Source organism: Nelumbo lutea, chromosome 2 (assembly GCF_056320005.1).
Source record: "Nelumbo lutea isolate HS-2025 chromosome 2, American lotus-T2T, whole genome shotgun sequence".
In the NCBI taxonomy this organism is placed as follows: Eukaryota; Viridiplantae; Streptophyta; class Magnoliopsida; order Proteales; family Nelumbonaceae; genus Nelumbo; species Nelumbo lutea.
Window position 1 is genome coordinate 5,371,333 of NC_142685.1, and position 22,084 is coordinate 5,393,416.

Consider the following 22,084-nt stretch of genomic DNA (forward strand, 5'->3'; position numbering starts at 1 on the left):
AGAATTTATAGGCTTAAAGTACTGTCGAGGTAGATGTCAGTTTGGAATTGATGCCAATTCACAGGCGAGCATTGATATATAAAATGTGAATTGTTGATCTTTTAAATGTTTATAGCTATACAGTGAAATAAAAAATTTGCATCGGACAAATCCATACTTTTCGGGTTGGATTGACTTTTTGCCAAGTCTAAAATCTAAATATACATAACATGTATATTCAGATCGTAGGCTGGAAGCCCATCCCACCTTACATTTCAGGCTTGATGGAACGGGCCAGGCCCAGGATATCCCCTTAAACCCAGTCCTTGTCGGCCCATGAACACTGTTGATAGGCCATGAAATACACAGCCAAAGCGTTCAGCTAATCCGAACTCCATTTTAGTGAGGCCATGTATAGAGTCTATCAGCCCATGGGCCAGCTTTGATTCCATGGTCGAGTCCAATGGACATTTTTTCTTGGGTGTGCAACGTACCATGGGCTTAAGGCTGAAAGCCTGATGCATGGTTTCTAGTTCTAGGGTCAGTTTGGGCGCCGGCCCCAACATAACAGTCCAGTTCTGCATCTTCCATTACACTAAGCGAAGCCCGGCGGAGTATTTTTGTCACCTGGAAGTTGGAATTCCGTGCATCTCCCATTGTTGAAAATTTCTTTCATTCGTTGTCATTACTCACAGAATGTCGAAATTGAATCTTATTGGAAACCTGGGCAGATTGAACGGCTTACTGCGCAGTACTAGATCGAACCAAATCTTTCTTCCGCTGTTTCAGAGAGAAGCAACGAGGCATTTCGCGACTGATGCAGAGCAGAAAGATTCGTCTCTCGACCCCTTTCTTCGGCCACCTAGCACAGGTAATATGAGCCCAAGACCCAGGGTTAGGGTTTAGGGTTTAAGGTTTGATGTAGTTTTGATTCCTCGACAACACTTGTTTGTTAGCATTAGAAAACCTAATGAGTTTGTAACTCGACGATAGTTGTTTGAAATCATGGTTTTAGTATTGAAGTGTTTGACTTATGGGATATGTTCATTCTTGCCCAGCCGTTCACCCATCATCTGCTTAGTTATGCGCACCATAGTTTTTGTTGCTAGTTTCAATTGGCTTAGACTGATGAAATACATTTGTTTTCCGATTTGTTCTTGGATTCAGGTTTGGCCTATGGAAGGCTGATTGGTTTTGGAAGAAACACATTGAAGACTGATATTATCAATTTCCTGGAAGGGTGTAATTTGACTCCGCAGGATGTGAAAGTCGAATACAACCGTGCTTTTACTCCAGTTGGCATGTATTGTTCTTGCACGCTGTCATCTCTTTTTATTTTTCCATTCGGGATTTTTTATTAATTTTTTTTTGTAATATATAATTGAGTTTTTTGATAATATAATAAAAATAAATATCATTATTGTAATATTGATAGTGTTTCTTGCAGCTTAGGAATGAAAATGAACGGTTTCCATTTCCAGAATCTTTCTCGATTAAATAATACAATGATTAATTGGTCAAAAGAAACTTCTCTTTTTTTCATGAACAATATGCTGTCCTACAAGTTTGTAAAATTTCCCGTGTGCCTTCATGAAATGTTTCAGAACATGTAATTCATTTCGATTTAGTTTTCATAACAAATTTAAGGCCTAAGGTCATTATTTCAACTGGAGTACCAATGGCTTATTCTAATATATAATAACATGGAATATTGATAATATATAAAATGAAAATGTGCTTATTTTAGGAACTCAAGGAATCAGTTTTTAGTTAACATTTCTGGTGATGATACGAAAATCAAAGTGAAATGATGTCATTCCATTCTGCCTTCAATTCAGCATTAATTCTTTTAATTTCTATTATGGGTAAATTGATAGCACATCTTGGAGATACTGAGAAGTGAAAACCCATCCAATTTTTTTTATTGTTGCGTGCAGGATATTGCAATTCCCTTCTCGCATTGCTTTTGATTCTGCTATTAGGTTGATGAATAGAAATGGCCGCTTGTACAAGTTGGAGAGGGTATGCCACTTTTAGCTTTGAAATACTTGATTAATAATGTTGTCCTGTTATTTTTCAGAAGATACATATGGGCTAATTACCTAATCTCTTGGATATCAGGCAGATCGTAGTCAATGGGATGTTGCAAAATCATACGATGGAAAAGTTGTAAGTAGATGATCAACCATATAGAGTTTAAAGTTTGACAATTGAAACATTACAGATCTTTGGAGCACTTGAGTTGCTTTTTTTTTTTTTTAATCAATAAGCACTTGAGTTGCTCTTCTGAGAACTTAATGTTGTAAACTATCAGAGCCAATAGCTAGACAATATATAGTTACAATAGACTTATCTAGAAATACCTATATTTCTATATGGAAAAGTTGACACTATGGGATTGCAAAGACATTTATTTGGTAATGTTTTCTGGGTAGAGAAAGAAGAACAGAAGGGAAGAAGCAGAGACAGGAAGAGAGAAGAGAGAAGAGAAAAGAAGAAGAGAGAAACAAAAAATGGAGAGGCAAAAGTTGTGCTGGTGGCGCCAGCTTTTTCTTATATAATAGGGCAACACAAAAAAGGGTGAAAAGACCACAGTACCCCTACGGCCCATAATACATAAAGAACTAATTGTTTTAACACTCCCCTTCAACTTGGGACATAGATGTCAATTATGCCCAACTTGACACACAAGTTATTGTGCCGCAGACGATGAAGGCTCTTTGTGAAGATATCTGCAAGTTGTTCTTCAAGGTTAACATAAGGAGTACACACTTCTTCACTTATGATTTTCTCCCTGATGAAATGCTTGTTAACCTCAATATGTTTAGTTCTATCATGGAAAACAGTGTTGGCTGCAATGTTGATAGCAGCCTTATTGTCACAATAGAGTGACATGGGATTATCAACTGTAAATCCTAGTTCACCTAACAGGTTTTTTATCCACATAACCTTAGCAACTCCATGGAACATAGCTCTATTCTCCGCTTCCGCACTGGATTTAGCTACCACATTTTGTTTTTTGCTTCGCCATGTGACTAAGTTTCCTCCTACAAAAGTGCAATATCCACTTCTAGACTTCCTGTCATCTACTTCCCCTGCCCAGTCAGCATCTGTGTACACTTCAACTTTTAAATGCACACGTTTCTGGAACAACAAACCAACACCTGGGAACTTTTTTAGTCTCTAAGAATCCTCTCAGCAGCCTCAAGATGTGTAAACTTGGGATTATGCATAAATTGACTAAGAACACTCATAGCATAAGCAATGTCGGGTCTGGTCATAGACAAATATAAAAGCCTGCCAACAAGTCTTTGGAATTGCTTTACATCTTTTATAGGTTCTCCCTGACTGTCATCCAACCTGTGATTTTGATCAATAGGTGAATCAATCAGCTTCACCCCTAACTTCCCAGTGTCCTCCAATAGATCAAGAACATATTTCCTTTGAGAGATGAATATCCCCCTTTTGGAGCGAGCAACTTCAATTCCAAGGAAATAGCGCAAGGGACCTAGATCTTTCACATCAAATTGTGTGGCCAATAACTCTTTCAATTTCTGTATTTCTGTTGTCCAGTCACCGGTGATTACTATGTCATCAACATACACAATTAGGGCTGCAATTTTTCCTTCACCTTTCTTCACAAACAATGTGTGGTTTGACTGACATTGTTTAAATTCCATCTGTTGAACAACTAAGTGAAACTTGCTAATCTAGGCCCGTAGTGATTGCTTTAACCCGTACAAAGATTTTTTCAACCTGCATACCTTATGCTCACTACCTTTTGCACAAAAGCCTGGGGGCTGAATCATGTACACTTCTTCTAAATCATCATTCAAGAAAGCATTTTTAATGTCTAGTTGAAGAAGATCCCAGTCAAAATTAGCCACTAAAGATAGGAGGACTCTAATGGAATTCATCTTAGCAATAAGCGCAAAAGTCTCTGCATAATCCACACCGTACATTTGAGTAAACCCTTTTGCTACCAATCTCACCTTGTACCTTTCCACTTTACCATCAACCCTATGTTTAACTGTGAACACCCACTTACACCCCACTGGTTCTTTTCCTCTAGGAAGATCAATCAACTCCCAAGTGCCATTTTTATGTAAGGCATCAATTTCTTCCTTCATTGCATCTGTCCATTCAGGTATAGATAAGGCTTTTGCCACATTCCTAAGGATAGAAACACTGCCAATGGAGGTAAGAAAAACACGAAAGGAGGGTGAAACATGATCATAGGAAACAAAATGGGAGATAGGATGCTTAGTAGTACAAGATCTAACACCCTTTCTCTTAGCAATAGGAACATCCAAATTATTAATAGCAGAATCATCAACATCAATAGGATTAGACATATCAATAGGAACAAGAATACCTAGGTGAGGAAGATTTGCCTGTGGAGAGTCTGATGGTATTGGTGGCATAGCTTCAGGTTGTTCTGCATTTGTTGAACTTTGCTGACCCTTATGACGATGGAAGAAGGCATGAAATGGAGGAGGGTCAAGAAGAGGAGGGAGCTGAACTTGTGCTTGAGCACGTTTCTCCTCCACCCTACTCTCCCCTGAGGAGAAACAAGAAAAAAAAGAACATTCTCAAAAAAGGAGACATTCATGGAAACATAATACTTATGAGAAACCGGATCAAAGCACTGATAGCCCTTCTGAGAGGAAGGATAATCCAAGAAGACACATGGGATAGCACAGGGGTCAAGTTTACCACGAGTAGGAGATAAATTATGGACAAAGCATCGACAACCAAAAACATACATAGGAATGGAGAACTAAGGTTCCTTGGGAAACAACAACTGATGTGGAGCCTTGTAGCCTAACACCAATATATGCAGCAGATGTAACGGCTTCCATCCAAAAACATTTAGGAACATTCATGTGCAATAACAACCCACGAGCAACTTCAAGAAGATGCCGATTCTTTCGTTCAACAACACCATTTTGTTGAGGTGTTTTAGCACAAGAGTTGTGATGAAGAGAACTGCATGAGGTAGAAAACCATGTAAGGTCACTATGGAAATATTCTTTTGCATTGTCAGACTGAAAGATGTGGATCTCAGTCTGAAACTGGGTAAGTACCATGCGCTAAAAATTGTGCACAATCTGTGGTACCTCATCCCTGTATCGCATTGGATAAACCCAAGTGTATTGAGAATAGTCATCAATCAATGTGATAAAATATTTATATCTCGTCTCAGAAGGTAGTGTAACAGGGCCCCAAACATTAGAGTAGATGATATGAAAAGGAAAATTAGATCTTTTACTTCTCACTGGAAAAGAGTTTCTACAATGTTTACTCAACTGACACGTTTGACACTGCAACTCATTTACTGACAAAGACCTAAATAACTCTGGAAACACAATCTTCAAAGAGTCAAAAGACAAATGACTAAGACGGCTACCAATCATCCTGAAGAAATAAGAAAGGAAAAAGGCAGAGAGATGTAGAGACTCTGAAGAAATACAACTCATTTACTAGAATGACTCATAGACTCTGAAGAAATAAGACCAGATTTATTCTCCAACATGTAGAGACCATCCACCATATTACCTCTACCAATCATCCTCTCGGAGGTCAAATCCTGAAAGACACAATAAGAAAGGAAAAAGGTTACTGAGCAATTTAAGGAATGAGTAATACTGCTAATAGAAAGTAAATTGATAAGTAACTTAGGAACATGTAACACATTAGAGAGAATGGGGCCAAAAGGCAGAGAGATGGTTCCTTGACTAGGAATGGAAGAGAGGGACCCATCATCTAGTCTCACCTTGTCTCTCCCAGAGAGGAGATTATATGCCTGAAACAAATTGGACTTACCTGTCATGTGATTTGAGGCTCCAGAGTCAATGATCCAAGGGGACTCAGATGAGTGGGATGACACATGGAAGGCAGTAGCAGAGTTACCTGATGTAGATGCAAAAGAGGTAGATGGTGTAAGACCTGAGTCCATATGACGAAGTGTCCTACCATACAATTCCAAATGATCACAGAAGGAATTGATAATCTCTTCCTTCGGATCAAAACCAGTAGGGCGATCATGAGGGACAGTGGGGGATGAAGTCTCTTAAGTTGCCACATTTGCTGAATTGTACTTCTTTTGGCTTTGCTGTATTGGCTTCTTATTTTGATCAGTTGATTTTTTGCTCAACTCCAGAGCCCACTTCGGCTTCCCATGAAGACTCCAACAGGTCTCTCTAGTGTGCCTAGGTCGCTGACAGTGAGTATACCACAATTTGTCCTTATCTTCCACCCCTTTTTTGGAATCACCCTTCTTAAAAAGGTTGCCGCCATTCACATTAGTGTCATCCCTAGCTATCAAGGCAACTGGCCCCCCTCCCTCAGAAATATTCATCACATTTCTTCTACTTACTTCTAACTGCACTAAATCATAAACTTCTTGAACCCTAATAGATTCATACATAGGGTTCAGTCCCAGTAGAAAGGCAAACACCCTCTGTTGGGAGACTAGAGTCTTATAGGCTTTGGCATCATCTTCACATTTCCAATTCACATTCTGGTAGTGATCCAGCTCCTTCAAAACTGAAGTCAGGTTTGAGTAATATATGGAAAGACTTCTTTCCCCTTGCTTACATGTAGTAGATGCAGCTTGCAGTTGATATATGCAGCTTGCAGTTGATATATTTTCACATAGTGCCTCTATTCTGAATAGGTTGTTTTTGCTTGTTCCAAAATTTCAGCAGCAGTCTCAACCCACATAAAATTTCTCCTTACTTGTGGGAGCATTGATACAAGTAACCACGAATTACCATACTATTCTCTTGGATCCAGTTGTCGTGTTCAGCACTCCCAGACCTTGGTTCTTTAATTTTTCCATTGGTGTACCCAAGTTTTCCCCTTGCTGTAATGTAAAGCTTAATCCCTCTTGGCCACTCCAAATAATTGAGGCCATCTAATGGAACAGCAGCCATGTGGAAGGTCATGTCAATATTCCCACCTAGTTCACTATAGCTGGAAGACATACCGAGGTGGCTGTATCTTCAGAGCTCATGGAAAAAAAGGACAACTGAAAAGCACTTCCAACTACAGACCAGATGTCTCAAACACACAAAAGTAGGTTCTGGTATCGGACAGCACTGAGACAAACTTTACCAGAAAAAAATGCACACATCTGACAACAATCCAACACCAGAAAAGAGTGCAACCACAGTGCTAGGTTATCCCCCCAAAAAAAACGTCACAGTACAAAGGAGAAGGTCCTTCAGTCACAATTATTCATTCAAGAAAGGTCACACAATGACCATAACCACCAAACTGGACTTACCTCTGTTGTTGCAGTCACCACCAATCATTCTTGACCAGTAAACATCGCCCATATGGGTACAGGAAGGATCACACGATCCTTACAGGTGTAAAACACCACCCAAAATCTTCACAGCATTTGTCACCACGAGCAAACAGCTCTGTCTTGGCACACCGCCAAGAAGAAAATAAAAAAAAAGGTAAAAACAACTCTCAGATCAGTTTTGTCTGATTTTCCTTTGATCGATCTAGAAAAACAGCAGAGGAGGAAGAGAAACAGGGTTCAATCTGTCTTCAGGCCCACAGAACCCGCTCTGATACCATGTTTTCTGGGTAGAGAAAGAAGAACAGAAGGGAAGAAGCAGAGACAGGAAGAGAGAGAAGAGAAAAGAAGAGAGAATCAAAAAATGGGGAGGCAAAAGTTGTGCTGGCGGCGCCAGCTTTTTCTTATATAATAGGGCAACACAAAAAAGGTAAAAAGACCACAGTACCCCTGTGACTCATAATACATAAAGAACTAATTGTTTTAACAGTTACCTACTAACTAGTGTTTTTATTTTTATTTTATATTTTTCAGATTTTCTGTGCGTTACATATCCAGTTACCAATATGAGTTTCTTCAATTTAATTAGGCATTATAGTATTTTGTGTTCATTTTGCAACCTTATGGTTGCCTTAAAAGCCTAAATGAAATTTCCTTTTCTTTTCCAAAAAAAGAAAAAAAAACTGAAGTAGCCTTGTATTTAGCAATGCTAAAAGATTTGTGCATATGAAAGAATATACAGGAAAAACAAAAAGAATATAAACCCCATTTCCCAACAAAAATCAGTGAGTCATAGAAGTTTCATACTTTAATTATACATAATAATCATAATTTTCAAGGCACCAATGTGAGCTTAGGTGAGCGTGATGCCTGTGAGATGATTTTTTTTTAAATAAAAAATGAATCCTCTGTGTATGTGGAGGGATAATGGTTGGATTGCTCCATTGTGACCTGGGTGATCAGGGTTCAAACCTTGGGAACAGCCTCTGTATGTGCAGGGGTAAGGCTGCGTATATCTGTCCTGCTCTTTAAATAAAAAAATGAATCCTAGGGTAGTTCCTACGTTCCATATCAACTAGCAACCATCATGCATTAGTAATTATCTATAATTTTCATAAAAACATAAACTTCGTATTCAAATATAGAAAATCAACATATTTATGAGAATAAAAAGAAGAAAGAAAAGGAAATTCAGGAAAAATAGGGGTTGAGCGCCTATTTTTGTCCTAGGAAATGAAGAAAAGAAAAGGTGGAAGAAGAAGAATGTCTATTTTATTTATTATATTTTAAAAAATTTAAGAATATAAAAGCATTTCATAGTGGTATGTACAACATTAGCTTGGCAATTAAGCGAAATGATCTTCCATGAGCACCTTGTCACCCATGAATGTATATATGTATGTATTTTGTTTTTGCTGCAAATCTTTATGTATGTCTGTATGTATGCATGCATTTATGTAGGTATGTATGGATATTGCATATAAAAAATTTAAGTTTAAAGGCAAAAAATTTAGGTTTAAAGGCAAATTTTTCCTCAAACATGATAACCATAGTTCTTGGGCCTTAATGATAAGGCACTTTGTATATATATGTATGTTTGATTTTATTTTGCATTTTCACTTTGAATATGTTTTATATGTTAGCTTATGTATTTGAATTTGAGCTAATAGGATTTTTAAAATAATTAATTTAAAGTTAAACCTTGCATTTTAAATAATACTATTTTTAATATTTTTTTGATTTATTTTTGTTTTTTAATTTATGCCTTGCTTTGAAAAGGCATGCGCCTTTTGCCTTGGGTGCATAAAGCTTTTTGCACCTTGCACTTTTAAGCACTGATTTAAACTTTAAAATTATTGATGCATATACATATACATGCATATGTGCATGCATGCATATATACATGCAAATATGAAGACATGTCGGTTTCAGGTTGCCCAAAGCCTCTATCAATGACCCACCCCAAAGGTATGTCAGGTTCATTATTTTTCATCCTAACTCTAACCTGATCTTCAACTGACCCTACGTTTTTGGGTTGGGTTTGGGCTAACCTGGTCCAAATTGCACTCCTAGCATAATCCATTCATTTACCAATTGAACTTACTGGGTCTGGTCTGATGAGACCCCATTGTAACTAGACCAATTTGATAAACCTATATTTACACATTAGTATGGGTAATAGGCCTGGTATTCTTTTAGTAGATAAAGTCTCATTTAAAATTGAGTAATGTCCCCATACTGGTTGGTTAACTGATCTTTGAATAAGGTGTCTTGAGCACTATGGATCTGTTACATCATCCAGGGTCCAGTGTCTAGAACCAAAACCAAAAGTACTGCATCAGATCCACAGTTTTCAGGATAACATATTTAAATGTGTTTTTGAACAATCCATACAGCTAGAATTCTGCTATAAAAGTGTATAACTAACCTGTTCAACATATTTCAATTTTATTAGATGTCTCAGAACAGCCCATATGATTATATTCACTTTAATTTAAAGTCATAAAAAGATTTTGAAATCTGGTCCCTAATCCTATTTATCAAAGAATGAGGGAGGGTTATCTTTGTCATACAAATCCAGTGTTGTCAGAATCAAATTGATCTGGTAAACAGGTGACCAAGTTGGCCTTTTGGGTCTCACAACATTTCACATATGTCTGTCTTTGTCTAGTTGATTCAGATTCTTATCAGGCTGGATCAAAGTAGACCTGGTAACAAATTCAATTATTATCTGGTCAACTAAAATTGACAAAGTCAATACATCTCACATTAACAAGGTTGGTCAGATCATATGTTGGGTTGATCTGTCCTATTGACAGGCCTAACAGAATCTCAAGGAGAAAAAACTTGAAAATATCAGGTCCAAGGAGAGATTATTCATATGCATTCACATAAGAGAATATAATCATGGTCCAAACAAAATCAAGGCCCTTTGTAAAGGAGGGAGCAATTAGTACTTCTGCATCTGATCAAGGTAATGATTGGATAAGAAAGAGGGGGAAAGGGGGTTGGAGTGTAGACATATCTGCTTCTCAGTGAAGCACCATAAATTATGTTATCTCCTGATTCGCAGTAAAATGGTTTTCAACTTTTTCAGTACAGAGTTTTCTTGTTGAGGGTTGTAAAAAATGTCTATACTTATTTTTGGGCTTTGAGTCTAAGATCAGATTGGGGTTGGGGCAATTGTTTGGTGCAAATCTCTGGCTTACAAGCATGAGAATATGGTAAATTCGAGAGTGGCCATCTTGTGCCATATAATTCTAATGATTAGGTCTCCATATCCAGTCCATTCCTCCCAAGACCCCGGATGAATGGGACCAACACTAGGTAGTAGCCCTAATCTAAAATCAGGTAGTGGTCCATCTAACCCATCATATCTATCCGTTGAAGAAAATAAGAGTATGAAGTGAAGTATGCCTGACCCCATAAGTGAACATGTGAGGGAGTTACAAATATTTCTGATGATTGATGGTCGTGACCCTTTGGTCAAAAACTGAGCTCTAGGCGTGTCAAACATGTTACTGTTGTAATAATGACATTGGGAAGCATGCTATTCCTTTCTACGTATTCTTTCTGAGATTTATATTTTAAAATTGTATCTGGTATTTTTATTACTGGTAATGGATAGGAGAAACAAATTTGCAAAATGTAATAACTAGTAATCACATATGAAAATTCTCTTTAGCAATGGGAAATTATGGTATTTGGTTGCATTTGTGGAGTGCCACCCAATATTCCATAATTAGAGGTGTTTACTATTTGGTTGATACAGGTATTAATGCAAGGAGTTCCTCGCAATGCACTCCCAGAAGACATTGAGCGTGTCCTCTCTGGTTGTGTTTACAATTCTTCCAGCATCCAGACATTTGTGAGGTTAGATTAACGAATATGCATCAAGATTCTACATTGCCAAATTGTTACTAGTATCTGATAGGGTGAATGTTTTAAAAAAATTCTGCAGGCCCGCTTTCCCAGATCCGGTAAGATTGGCACTTGTGGAATTTCCTTCACAAATTGAGGCAATGAATGCTGTCCTTGTGAAGAACAGAAGCTTCTGTCTCAATAATCAAATTTTAATGCGAGTTCTTCAGTAAGCAGACTTCCGTTTTCCTGGGTTATTGGCAGACATCGTTCACCAACATGCAACCCCGGATACTGGAATTTTGATTTTTTTTTATCCCCAAGCATGTGACTTTAAAGTTTTTCAAGTATTGTAGTATACTGAGATTATGATTTCTGATTGGCATTATCCTATCTTATTGACAAACGACAATTTGTTCATATCTGTTTTCAATATATCTAGGCAACTATATTGGCAGATTTGATGTCATGGTGTTTGAAAGATGTCATGGTATTGCTCTCAGCCTTTCACTTGCAGCATCAATGGTCGTGCAAAGGCTGAAGAAAATAGGTCCTGCCACTTGTTGCAGGTCTAGTGAACCTATAGAAGCAACTAATGCTATTAAAAACCATCTAATTAACTCTTTGTTTTCACTTTCGTGTTTTCTTTGAAAAATAATGATAAAAACTCTCGCAATACTGTGCCATGAGCTAATTGCTTATGCTCATCATGCTTCATTGACAGAATTCTTTCATTGATGAACTGCTTTTCCACTTTAGATGCATATTTTTCAGCAGATTGGTACTTCGGTTCATTAGACTGCTCTTCAGAGATACAAATACAGCACTGACGACAATGAACTAAATAGCATGGAATTGGGCATGAGAAGATCGAAAAGACTAGCAAGAGCTCGTCAAGTTGTCAGCAGTTCTTGGGATTTCATCTCATAACGGAAGCCATTTGCCTTGGAGTTATCCGCACACCACACAAATATACCGTGAAGTTCATGGCGATCCTTGAGACTACTGCATGCAGTAAAGAAGCCGTTATGTGGAGATAAGCCTGAGCTGCCATCGCTGATGAAGCTGGTCAAGACCTTACCTCCTTTGTAGTTGGAGCTCTGCGTCTCAAAGTACTGTATAAACTGGGATACGGTTGTGCCCTTTTTATATGCATAAAATTGGAAGTTGACATAATCTATTAGTTGCCCATACCTCTTCCAAAGGGCTAGGTAATGGCTCTGAACCAGGTCATTATCGAAGGGGGCTATAGAAGCGAATGAAATTACTCCATTCCCTTTGAGGATCGTTATAAGTTGTCCGATGCACTCAGTAAAGGTAGCAGGATCAGATTTGAAGTGCTCATAATCGACATCGATACCATCCAAGTGATACTCCTTAATGATCTTCGTGAGTGAAGAAACAGAGTTTTGAACCCAAGAATCAACTGAGGAAGGCTGGAAGTAAGCATATTCACCACCGACGCTATCCCCTCCTAGGCTCAAAGCTACCTTAACATTTGGGTGGGTGCTCTTGATGGAAGCAACTTGGGAGGGGTTGAGGTTTTCAGAGTCCCAAAAGATGTTGAAGTTTCCATTGGTGGGGGAGGGAGAAGAAGTGGTGTAGTCAATGGCAAAGGACAGGATGAAATGGAAATCGACATTGGGATTAATGGAGACATCAGAGAATCTGACACTCTTAAACAGAGCTCCGATGTATTCTCGGAAGAGATTGGAGTTTGTTGGAGCTGCGTGGGTTGATGAAGGAGAGACGAAGAGTGTTTGAAGGATGAGAAAGGAAACGAGAAATAGATTATTAGAGCACTCCCTCAACATTGTTGAAGAATAGATAGGTATTTGATTCATCGCAGGGGAGAAGTTGGCACCGCAATAGATATTTTATATACTTCTAGTCAGACCTTACAGTTCGAAAGCTAACAAGCAAGGAAAAAAAGGAGACGTAACCAATTTTGAGAAGACCGATGGATAAGAAAAAGGGTTTGGTTGGTTGTGGTGTGCCGTTGCTGTAGTTGTTATTTTAATGTCTCCTTGTCTGTTGTTTGTTGATTTTTCTTTGAAGGCTGTGTTTGGTTGCAATGCAAAAAAAATTGCACTGATGCAAAACCATGTCAGTGCAAATGATTTGAGTGTAAATTCTGACCTATTTTTGTTATAAATTTTAGATTATTTTGTTTGATTACTGTACAAATGTAAATTAAGAGAATAAAGTAAAATCCAAAAGAAAATTAAACAAGAATTTGTATTTTTTACATTTCCACTCCTTTGCATTTGTATTAGTGCAAATTTATTTGCACTAAAACCAAACACATCGCAAAGGATTTAAAATGTAGCTTTCACTGTAGAATTTCGAATTCAGGGGTGATCATTTTCAGCCTGGCCTGGTCCAGAAATTTAAGGTTTAGTCCTAGCGCCCCCTCCCCCATATATATATATACACACACTAGTAAATATGTACGTGTACTTGCACGTGACAGTATTTTCAAGATAAAGCTATTTTCAATTCATGGGTAGCTTTTGAACAGTTATAAGTGGGCAATTTATGGAGTGAGAGTAAAAGACATATATGCCATCTTTATGCCCGTTATATACTATCTAGATAAGGGATAGAAAATATCCAATGAAAATTTCAGAAAAAAGGGGCATTCGCTCTTTTATAAGTAGTATATATATATATATATATATATATATATATATTATTGAAGAGTGTTTGAAAGATGAGAAAGGAAACGAAAAATAGATTTATTAGAATATGTACATATTTGTATTTACACTATTCCCAAACTGAACCTAAAACGAAGAGAACCAATTTTGAGAAGGCTGATGGATAAGAAAAAGGGTTTGGTTGGTTGCGATGTGCTGTTGCTGTAGCTGTTCTTCTAATGTCTCCTTTTCCTGTTTGTTGGTTTTTCTTTCTAGGATTTAATATTTACCTTGCACTGTAGAATTACGATTAGGGGTGATCAATTTCAGCCCAGTGCCAGCCCAGAAATTTCAAGCTTGGGCCTAAGTTTTGTTCTCAGGTCCAGCCCTTTTTTACATATACGTATATATGTTATTTTATGATTATATTTTATATATAAAATAACACTTAAATTCATATATACATAAACATATTATATATTATATATATATTTAATATTTATAAATAAAGCTTTAGGCCCGGAATCCATCCTTGTGCGGTTCATGATCACCCCACACTAGGTAATGGCCACTGCTGCGTACCTAATTGTCAATCCATAAATCGCATGCGGGTCAGCAGTTGAAAAGGAGAAAAAAAAGTTTCAAATGGCTGATCTCCAGTAGAGTGGGTGTATTGATTGAAGTTGAATTATGTTCCCCTATCTAGATAGGATGCATGGGAAACCACTGGATTGGTTACCTGTTCAATCTCATCGTCAAAAAGTCTTTCACCATTTATATCTCAGTCTCCACTGCTGTAACACAACCTGTCACGTAAAAGAAAGAAATCCAGTCTACTAGTCTATGTCCCAAATGAGGTGAGGTTGGCAACTTTGGAAATTTAATTTCTTTGAAGTGGATCTAGAAGAAGTCGGGCAACTCTTGCAATGGACCATCTCAGTTTCGATCCTTTACCTCTAGTTGAGTTGAATGGCTTGAGTTACTTTGTCTGATTCTATGGCCCTGTTCGTTTTCAATTACTTGAGTATGTGAGTTAAGTAAAACTTGCCTGAATTAGTTTGATTTCAGTGTTCTTGTGCAATGAAAGTTATGCAGGCAAAGGGAGAGATGGGAGGGAGAGAGCGTTATTTTAGTGTAGGTATTTTGCTTATCCACCCTCCGGTATGAGTTACCCAGATAACTGATAGGTTTAAAGTATTGACATATATCGGCCTGTATCGTATCGAGAGCACCCGATATGTCCCTACAGAGGATGTATCGGAGTTCTGATCGGTTCAGGGGGCGGAGGAGTCTTATATTGGCCCTCTTGAACCAATTTTGAAAAAAAAAAGTAAAAAAAGAGTATTGATACTGCCCGATACGCCTCTACTGGCGCATCGATATTTAGAACCATGCTTTCTGGTATCTTAGCCTACTGTGAGACCCAATATAGCGACATACCAATATGGGAATCGTAGTCAATGCCCATTTGACCAACTTACCCCTGCTAAATACAGGCAAACAAATGGGGCCTATGTATTTGAGACCGGAAATCAAAAGCAAAGGTAAAAAAAAAAAAAGCATAGATAAGGTTTAGTGTTTTCTTGCATGCCTCATAATCCTTGTAAAACTCACCAAACTTGATTATTGGATGATATATAGAGAGAAATCATCTAATTAGGATTCCTATTTCATCATTTGGTTGGAGTAGTACTAATGTTCTATAACTCTCAAAGAATTATTCAACCTAAAAGCTTAAGCTATTAGGTGAGGTTCTTGAATAGGTTGATATTCTCTAACAAGCCCCCTTACACAAAAGTCCATTGGGCTTGAAGTGTGAACAAGCATAGGCCCACCCATACCTTGTACTGAAACTTAATTAATTATAATGGGGTAATGAGGGTCAAACATTAAACCACTTGGTCAAAGTGGCTCTGATACCATCTAAAAGAACCATTCAACTTAAAAGCATAAGCTGTTAGGTGAGGTCATTGAATAGGTTGATAAGCCCTTCGATTTTCAGATTATCTCCCCGAAATTAAATTGAATTTCAAGATACACATTACAAATAAAAGAAAATTACATCTCGTCTCTACCGAGGATTCCTAATCTTCACATGCAAATGTGGAGATCCTTGGCACACACGGTGGGAGACTCCAAAAAATCTTGAAAGTCACAAAGCAAAGATAAAAAAGCGAGAATTACATGGAAGTAGAGGTGGATTCGAGCCGAATAGTATGAGGCTTGAACTCGACTCGCCTAGGAAGTACAAGGCTCGAGCTCAAGCTCAAATTCAGTTCGAGCTAAAACCTTGAACTTGAGTTTGACTTGAGCCAAGAACTCGTAAGCTCGAGCTTCAACTTGGCTCGGCTCGACTCGTGACCAACACTTTCAGAAATCAATACTGAAGGGAGGTACCCTGCTCTGTACTTTCACTTCCAACACTGAGGTATTATGGTTTTAGACTTGCCTACTTCCTGAAAGTGCTAAAATTCCGAAACACCCTTTATTTTGGGTACCGTGTACTCTTTGAAATCAACACTAAGTCTGGCCATCTGGAGCATATAATGTTATGTGCGCTTTGATATCCCAAAGCTCAGAAAGAAAAATTTTATCCAAACACAAGTTATTGAGGAGGGATGCAGCTGTTAAGTGGCTGAATTTGAAGTTTGTTGATTATTATCCTCACACCTGAATTTGAAGTTTGTTGATTATTATCCTCACACCCTTGTAATGGTATAGCAGAAATATTTCTATACTTGTATGTTTTTATTCATGAAGAGATATTATCAATACACGGCTGAAGACCAATTTGTATGAAAATTTCCTTTATATAGGAAAAATCTATGATACCGCAAAAAGCTTTGACCAATCAAAACCCTCCTTCAATTTTGATAAAAACTCACATTATCGGTTCCCACTGTTATAATGGCAGTTGATTGATTATAGGTTTTTCCGCATGTCTTCCTGGCCGGCATCCTGATGAAAACCCACATTATCGGCATCCTGGTTAAACAACATATTAAATTCAGCCACTTCAGCATTAATCTAACAGCCATTAATCCCGGCCGGCATCATGCTTCTTTTCAACGTCTTAATTCGACTTTTGCAACATATTAAATATGAATGTATTATTTTCTACCTTGTTATCTTACTTGTTTACTCCTTGAATAAAGTTTCAGATAATAATCCTTTTAGTTAATAATTCAAAGAATTCTGTCAGATAATATTAACTGCGGTGCTTACAGGTCAGAAGGCGGTGGATATGCCTAATAAGTATCTGTCAGATGGCCAAATCTAAAGGTGTCATTGGATCGGTTTTGGATTGGACTCTAAAAGTCTAAAATCAATTTGAATGGATTGGACAGACCAACAAAACATATAATTCAAAATGGATTGGATTAGACCGAATCCATTCATAACAAATTTATATTGAATTGGATTGGATTATTGGATTAAACTAATATCTAGTCCATTGATATAAGATAAGAATACATGTGTCAATGGACCGGATTTGGGTTGAAACCAATCTAAATCAAAATAAATTTGAACAGATTAGAAAGTCCAAATTCCAAACATTGAATTGCATTGGACCTGGTCCATTTATAATTCATAATGGACTCACATTGGACTGATCGGATTGGACCGAATCCAGTATAACTGATACCCCTAGCCAAATCTAGCGAAACGTTCGATTTGAAAGTATACCACCTGACCAATTTTAATTTGGCCTAACGTGGCGTGGCGATAGGCTTCTTTCTTTATTAATTCTTTATTTTTATCACAAATACTAGAGCTAGTACGTACGTAGTGATAATAAGACCAAGTAGCCAACAGTTCTTGCGATTGCATCTCGTAAACGAAGCCATTCGCCTTGGAATCATCTGCGGACCACACAAAGATGCCATAAAGTTCACGCCGACTCTTAAGGATGTCGCACGCAGTAAAGAAGTCGCCGTCCGGCGATATTCCACGGCTGCCATCGCTGATGAAGCTGGCCAACACCTTACCTCCCGTATAGTTAGATCTCTGAGCTTCAAAGTATTCTACAAACAACGACACGGTTGTGCCCTCGTCGCACGCATAGAATTGGAAGTTGACATAATCTATGAGATATCCGTACTCCCTCCACAGAGCCAAGTAATGGCTCTGCACCTGTTCGTCATCGAAGGGAGCTATTGACGCAAATGAGATGACTCCCCTTGCTTTGTGCTTCAGAGACGAAGTGCTCGTAGTCGATATCGATGCCATCCAATTTATAATCCTTGATGATCTTTGTGAGCGAAGAAACTGCATTTTCGACCCAGGAATCAACCAAGGAGGCGTTGAAATAAGCAAGGCCATTTCCGACGCTGTCGCCTCCTAAGCTCAATGCCACCTTCGCGTTTGGGTGGCTGCTCTTGATGGAGGAGACTTGGGAAGGGCCGAGGTTGGCGGTGTCCCAGTAGACGCTGAAGTTTCCGTTGGTGGTGAAGGGAGAAGAAGAGTTGTCTAGGACGGAGTCAATGGCAAAGGCCAGAATGAAGTGGAATCTGACGTCGGGATTAATGGGGACGTCGGAGAAGGTGACGTTTTTAGACTCAGCTCCGATGTACTCCCGGAAGAGATTCGAGTTTATTGCATGGGATGACGAAGGAAAGGTGATCAAGAGAGCTTGAATGAGAAGGGGGAGGAGAAGCTTGGAGGTTGACTTCTTCATCTTTGCTCAAGAGTAGCTAGCTAGCTAGATACGTGTCCGAACTCCGAAGACTGAGAGAAATCCACATGGTAAGAGATATATTTATACTCTGATCTCTGATTTACCCAAGATAAACCAGAAGGACTGAAAATTTTAAGAACAGCAGTACTGAAAGGTGACTGGGTATGGGTAGCTCTATTACACTCAGACCGAATCGTCATAAAACATCCATTAAAGTCGTGGAAATTGGGACCTGACGACTTAAAGAAAGAAAGAAAGGACAGTGTGATCAAATGGAACCTTATCGGGATTGCTGGTTACAGTGGGATGAATTTCTATAATGCCATTTGCAGTCATGTACTGTTACAAGAAGACAATCAAATCAATATGGATTCGGTTTAAGTTTGTTGAAATGGCTCTGTTACAAAAGCTGAATTAAATCAATCTAGTCCACTTCTTAATTGTTTTTTCAGAGATTTGTATCAAATAGATATTTCAGATCTTACAATAACCACGGGGTCGAGAGTTGAGACCAGAGGCCAGGATATATAATGAATGAAGCAAGCTTATGGGGATTTAGACCTCAACAGAGACATGGCAATCTGTTGGGTCAATGATTAATTAGCAAAACGAAGATCAACTTATTTAAAATTGATGGAAGGGATCCTTTTAGTTTCTTTCTCTTTCATTGGGTTGTTACTAATTAAGAAATGTCTTAAAAATCCTGTATAACCCTATAGGTGTTTATTTAGGCTCAGTTTAGGAGTATAAATGCAAATACAAATATCTACGGTGCAAATATATAGAAAATAATATATAAGGTTTTGCACTTTAAATATTTGTATTTATACCCCTTCCAAACTGAGCCTTAATAAGATGGGCAGTAGTGCACTGATAGAGTGCCAGAATGGCAAAGCTGTTTTATTTAGATGTGCAGTAATTAGGAGACAGGCCGTTAATCAAATACAAGCAATTGGGCCACTTTATTAATTAAGAGAATAATGATATTTGTGAGAGGTTTATTATTATTATTATTATTATATAAAATAAACCTCTCACCTTAGTTTACCTGATACCCTAATGAGATTATATTTAACACAAGTACCCACTTTCATTATTAAGTGTGGGAAGATAAATCTATGATGTGGGAGATATATGATACTAGAAGATCTTTGACCAATCAACCCCCACATTGTGGAGTTTTAATAAAATCATCTGATTCGCTTCCATCTTATGATACCAATTGATTAGTTACAAGAAAAATTTCTGGTATCATAGTCAAACTCTAATAAATATATCTTATATGTTTTATAAGAAATAAGAAATGATATAATATATATAAAGGGTTAAGAGAGTTAATAGTATTCAAATATAAGGGTTATAGGAAAAGATTCAAATTGACTGAATTAATGAACCTTTTTTTTGGTTACATGGGTAGAAGCAAGTTTGCTAATTGGGTCATTTAGGTTGTGTTTGGTACTATTGTCATTTTTACTTGCAAAGATTTGTGTTGATTAATACAAATTTTTAGGAAATTGTCTTATCACATCATATCAGATATCCACTAAAAAAATATAGGCATTGGATTAAGTGTTGGCATTTATAGTAGAAATACCAACTTTGACATTTCATGTAGAAGCAACAATGTTACCCCATGTTGTATTGATTACTCCAAACATTTGTGGTAGGAAAAGAAATATTCTCATAAAATTTATATTGACCATAATAAAACTTGCCAAGTAGAAATGGCAATAGTACCAAATACAACCTCAGTGAAGAAGGTTGAATGAATAAAGAATGTTTCCATATGATGAGCTTCGACCCAAAATGGCTCCACTTTAAAATTTCTATCATCGGGTCAAATTTGAGTATAAATGCCCTTTCCAAGTGTTCAATATAACTATTGTCTTTCAGGTTAGTCTTATATATGCTAAAGTATCAATCAAAACATTAACTCAATATGGTTAGGGGAAAACATTAATACTATTATACAAAGAGTAAAAGGTTTACTTGACTCCATGATTAAACAGGTGCTCAATTTACCATCTTCCCCAGTTCATATCGAATTCAAATAAACCCCCCACAAGATTGTCCCCACAAAGTCCCATAACACATTCCTGCCGTGTATTGAAAACATCTTCGATGATGATATCATCATTCCTGATATTATCATTGGGAGACGTTTCCAATACACAGTGGAGATGTGGTATGGGCCATTGTGGGGGGCTGATTCGGGCTCGCTCATAACATAGAAGAAACCACCCTTAATTGGGTTGTCCCTGAAAATAAGAAGCTGAAAAAGATTAACTAATGTTTATGCATATACATTAATTTGCTTCTGGCCTCCCTCCTAATTTTACGATTGGGTATTATAGAATCTTAAACTTTCCAAACACTGATGCCTTTATTGGCATGCGTAGAACTGTGTCGCTATAAACATAATCAATGGCGTGCCTATTTTCTCTACACAACCCAATGATGGGTTTGGACTAATAATGGGTTTGGAGACGGGCTCCGATCCATTCTAATAGGGAGCGATACAAGCAAATGAGAATACGAGATGCTGGGATCTCAACTTTCTCCAAAGTTGTTTCAGCTGTTCATTGCATGAATGCATATCTAAAGTTTCAATGGTCGAAACAAGTTTTGAGAAAGGTGGGATCCATGCTTCAAATCGAGCTTGAATTCATTCTATAGGCTCGTTTGGTAATCAAGTCGAGTTTGAGCTCAATAAAATTTAGCTCATGAAATTCATGAGACTTATATTATATATAATAATTTTAATTTTTGTATATAATTTTTAAATATATATTATTTTTTATTCAAAGCTTGGCACTATTGAATTTGAGCCAAACTAGCTCAAATATATAAACTTTTGAGTCATATTCAAGGTTTTTTTTGGTATTAATCAGTGTTTGACATTTTGAACCGCACCACCACTGGGACAATTCATCCAACGCATCAACTGGACTACCCCTCAGTTGGCATATTCATGTTCATATTTATACCTCAAACTGAGCTCAATCTCGAACTCAAACCCCTTGTTTTTCTACAGAGCTTAAATAAACAAATATTTAGCTCAACTTAACTTAATCCACCCCTATTCAGTCAGATGCAAAATGATCAATTTTATTAGTTGACAAGGGAAAGAAGGCATTACCATTTCCAGCCCCAGTGCTACTCAATTTATGTACCCTCTCAAAAGCTCGGAATTGAATCATTGGTAGCTAGTTAGCCATGTCTAAAAGATAGAAGCATCATTTTTGGCTGCAAACATCAAATCTTTTCGTCCTTTTTCCGCTCTGCTTGATGGAACCTACTCATCGTATTGATTGGAGTTCGCCCACGTGAATATTGGACGATTTCAGTTGACATCCATTCGGCCAGGCCCAGTTAGGCTTTGAAGAATTCTACTTTTAGAACAGAGACATGGGCCTAGTAGAAACCAGTATGAGACTATGTGCTAAAGCCCAAGTACTGAGCGTGGTTAAAAATCAATTGCTCAAACGGCAGAACAAAGTGATTGGGTTTGATTAGGGAATTGGGGCCCAACACAACCCTGTCTATTTGATCAAACTAGCAGATCTCTGTCATTAAGATTGTGGTTTAGGCTGCATTTGGCATCTCTTATTTTTT

General features: G+C 37.7%; 2 protein-coding genes and 1 pseudogene across 2 annotated transcripts; 1 reads left to right on the top strand and 2 right to left on the bottom strand.

Annotated features, from left to right (window-relative positions):
• Positions 1-368: 368 nt before the first annotated feature.
• LOC148868242 (Ribosomal protein S24e family protein) lies at positions 369-11,609 on the top strand. The gene is made up of 6 exons (XM_088969723.1): positions 369-850; positions 1,147-1,282; positions 1,917-2,001; positions 2,101-2,148; positions 11,064-11,164; positions 11,253-11,609. The coding sequence occupies exons 1-6, from the start codon at positions 676-678 to the stop codon at positions 11,383-11,385; spliced, it is 678 nt and encodes a 225-aa protein (XP_088825849.1). The 5' UTR covers positions 369-675; the 3' UTR covers positions 11,386-11,609.
• Positions 11,610-11,862: 253 nt separating this feature from the next.
• Positions 11,863-13,378, bottom strand: LOC148868243 (chitinase 2-like). Its single transcript, XM_088969722.1, has 2 exons — positions 12,234-13,378; positions 11,863-12,157 (listed from the first exon to the last, which is right to left on the bottom strand). The coding sequence occupies exons 1-2, from the start codon at positions 12,994-12,996 to the stop codon at positions 12,072-12,074; spliced, it is 849 nt and encodes a 282-aa protein (XP_088825848.1). The 5' UTR covers positions 12,997-13,378; the 3' UTR covers positions 11,863-12,071.
• Positions 13,379-17,439: 4,061 nt separating this feature from the next.
• LOC148868244 (chitinase 2 pseudogene) lies at positions 17,440-18,490 on the bottom strand (annotated as a pseudogene).
• Between the last annotated feature and the right edge of the window lie 3,594 nt (positions 18,491-22,084).

Coding starts and splice junctions, on each gene's coding strand:
- LOC148868242 (XM_088969723.1), top strand. CDS start 676: ATGTCGAAATTGAATCTTATTGGAAACCTGGGCAGATTGAACGGCTTA. Junction 851..1,146: donor TCTTCGGCCACCTAGCACAG/GTAATATGAGCC, acceptor TCTTGGATTCAG/GTTTGGCCTATGGAAGGCTG. Junction 2,002..2,100: donor GCTTGTACAAGTTGGAGAGG/GTATGCCACTTT, acceptor CTTGGATATCAG/GCAGATCGTAGTCAATGGGA.
- LOC148868243 (XM_088969722.1), bottom strand. CDS start 12,996: ATGAATCAAATACCTATCTATTCTTCAACAATGTTGAGGGAGTGCTCT. Junction 12,158..12,233: donor GAGCTCCAACTACAAAGGAG/GTAAGGTCTTGA, acceptor TACTGCATGCAG/TAGTCTCAAGGATCGCCATG.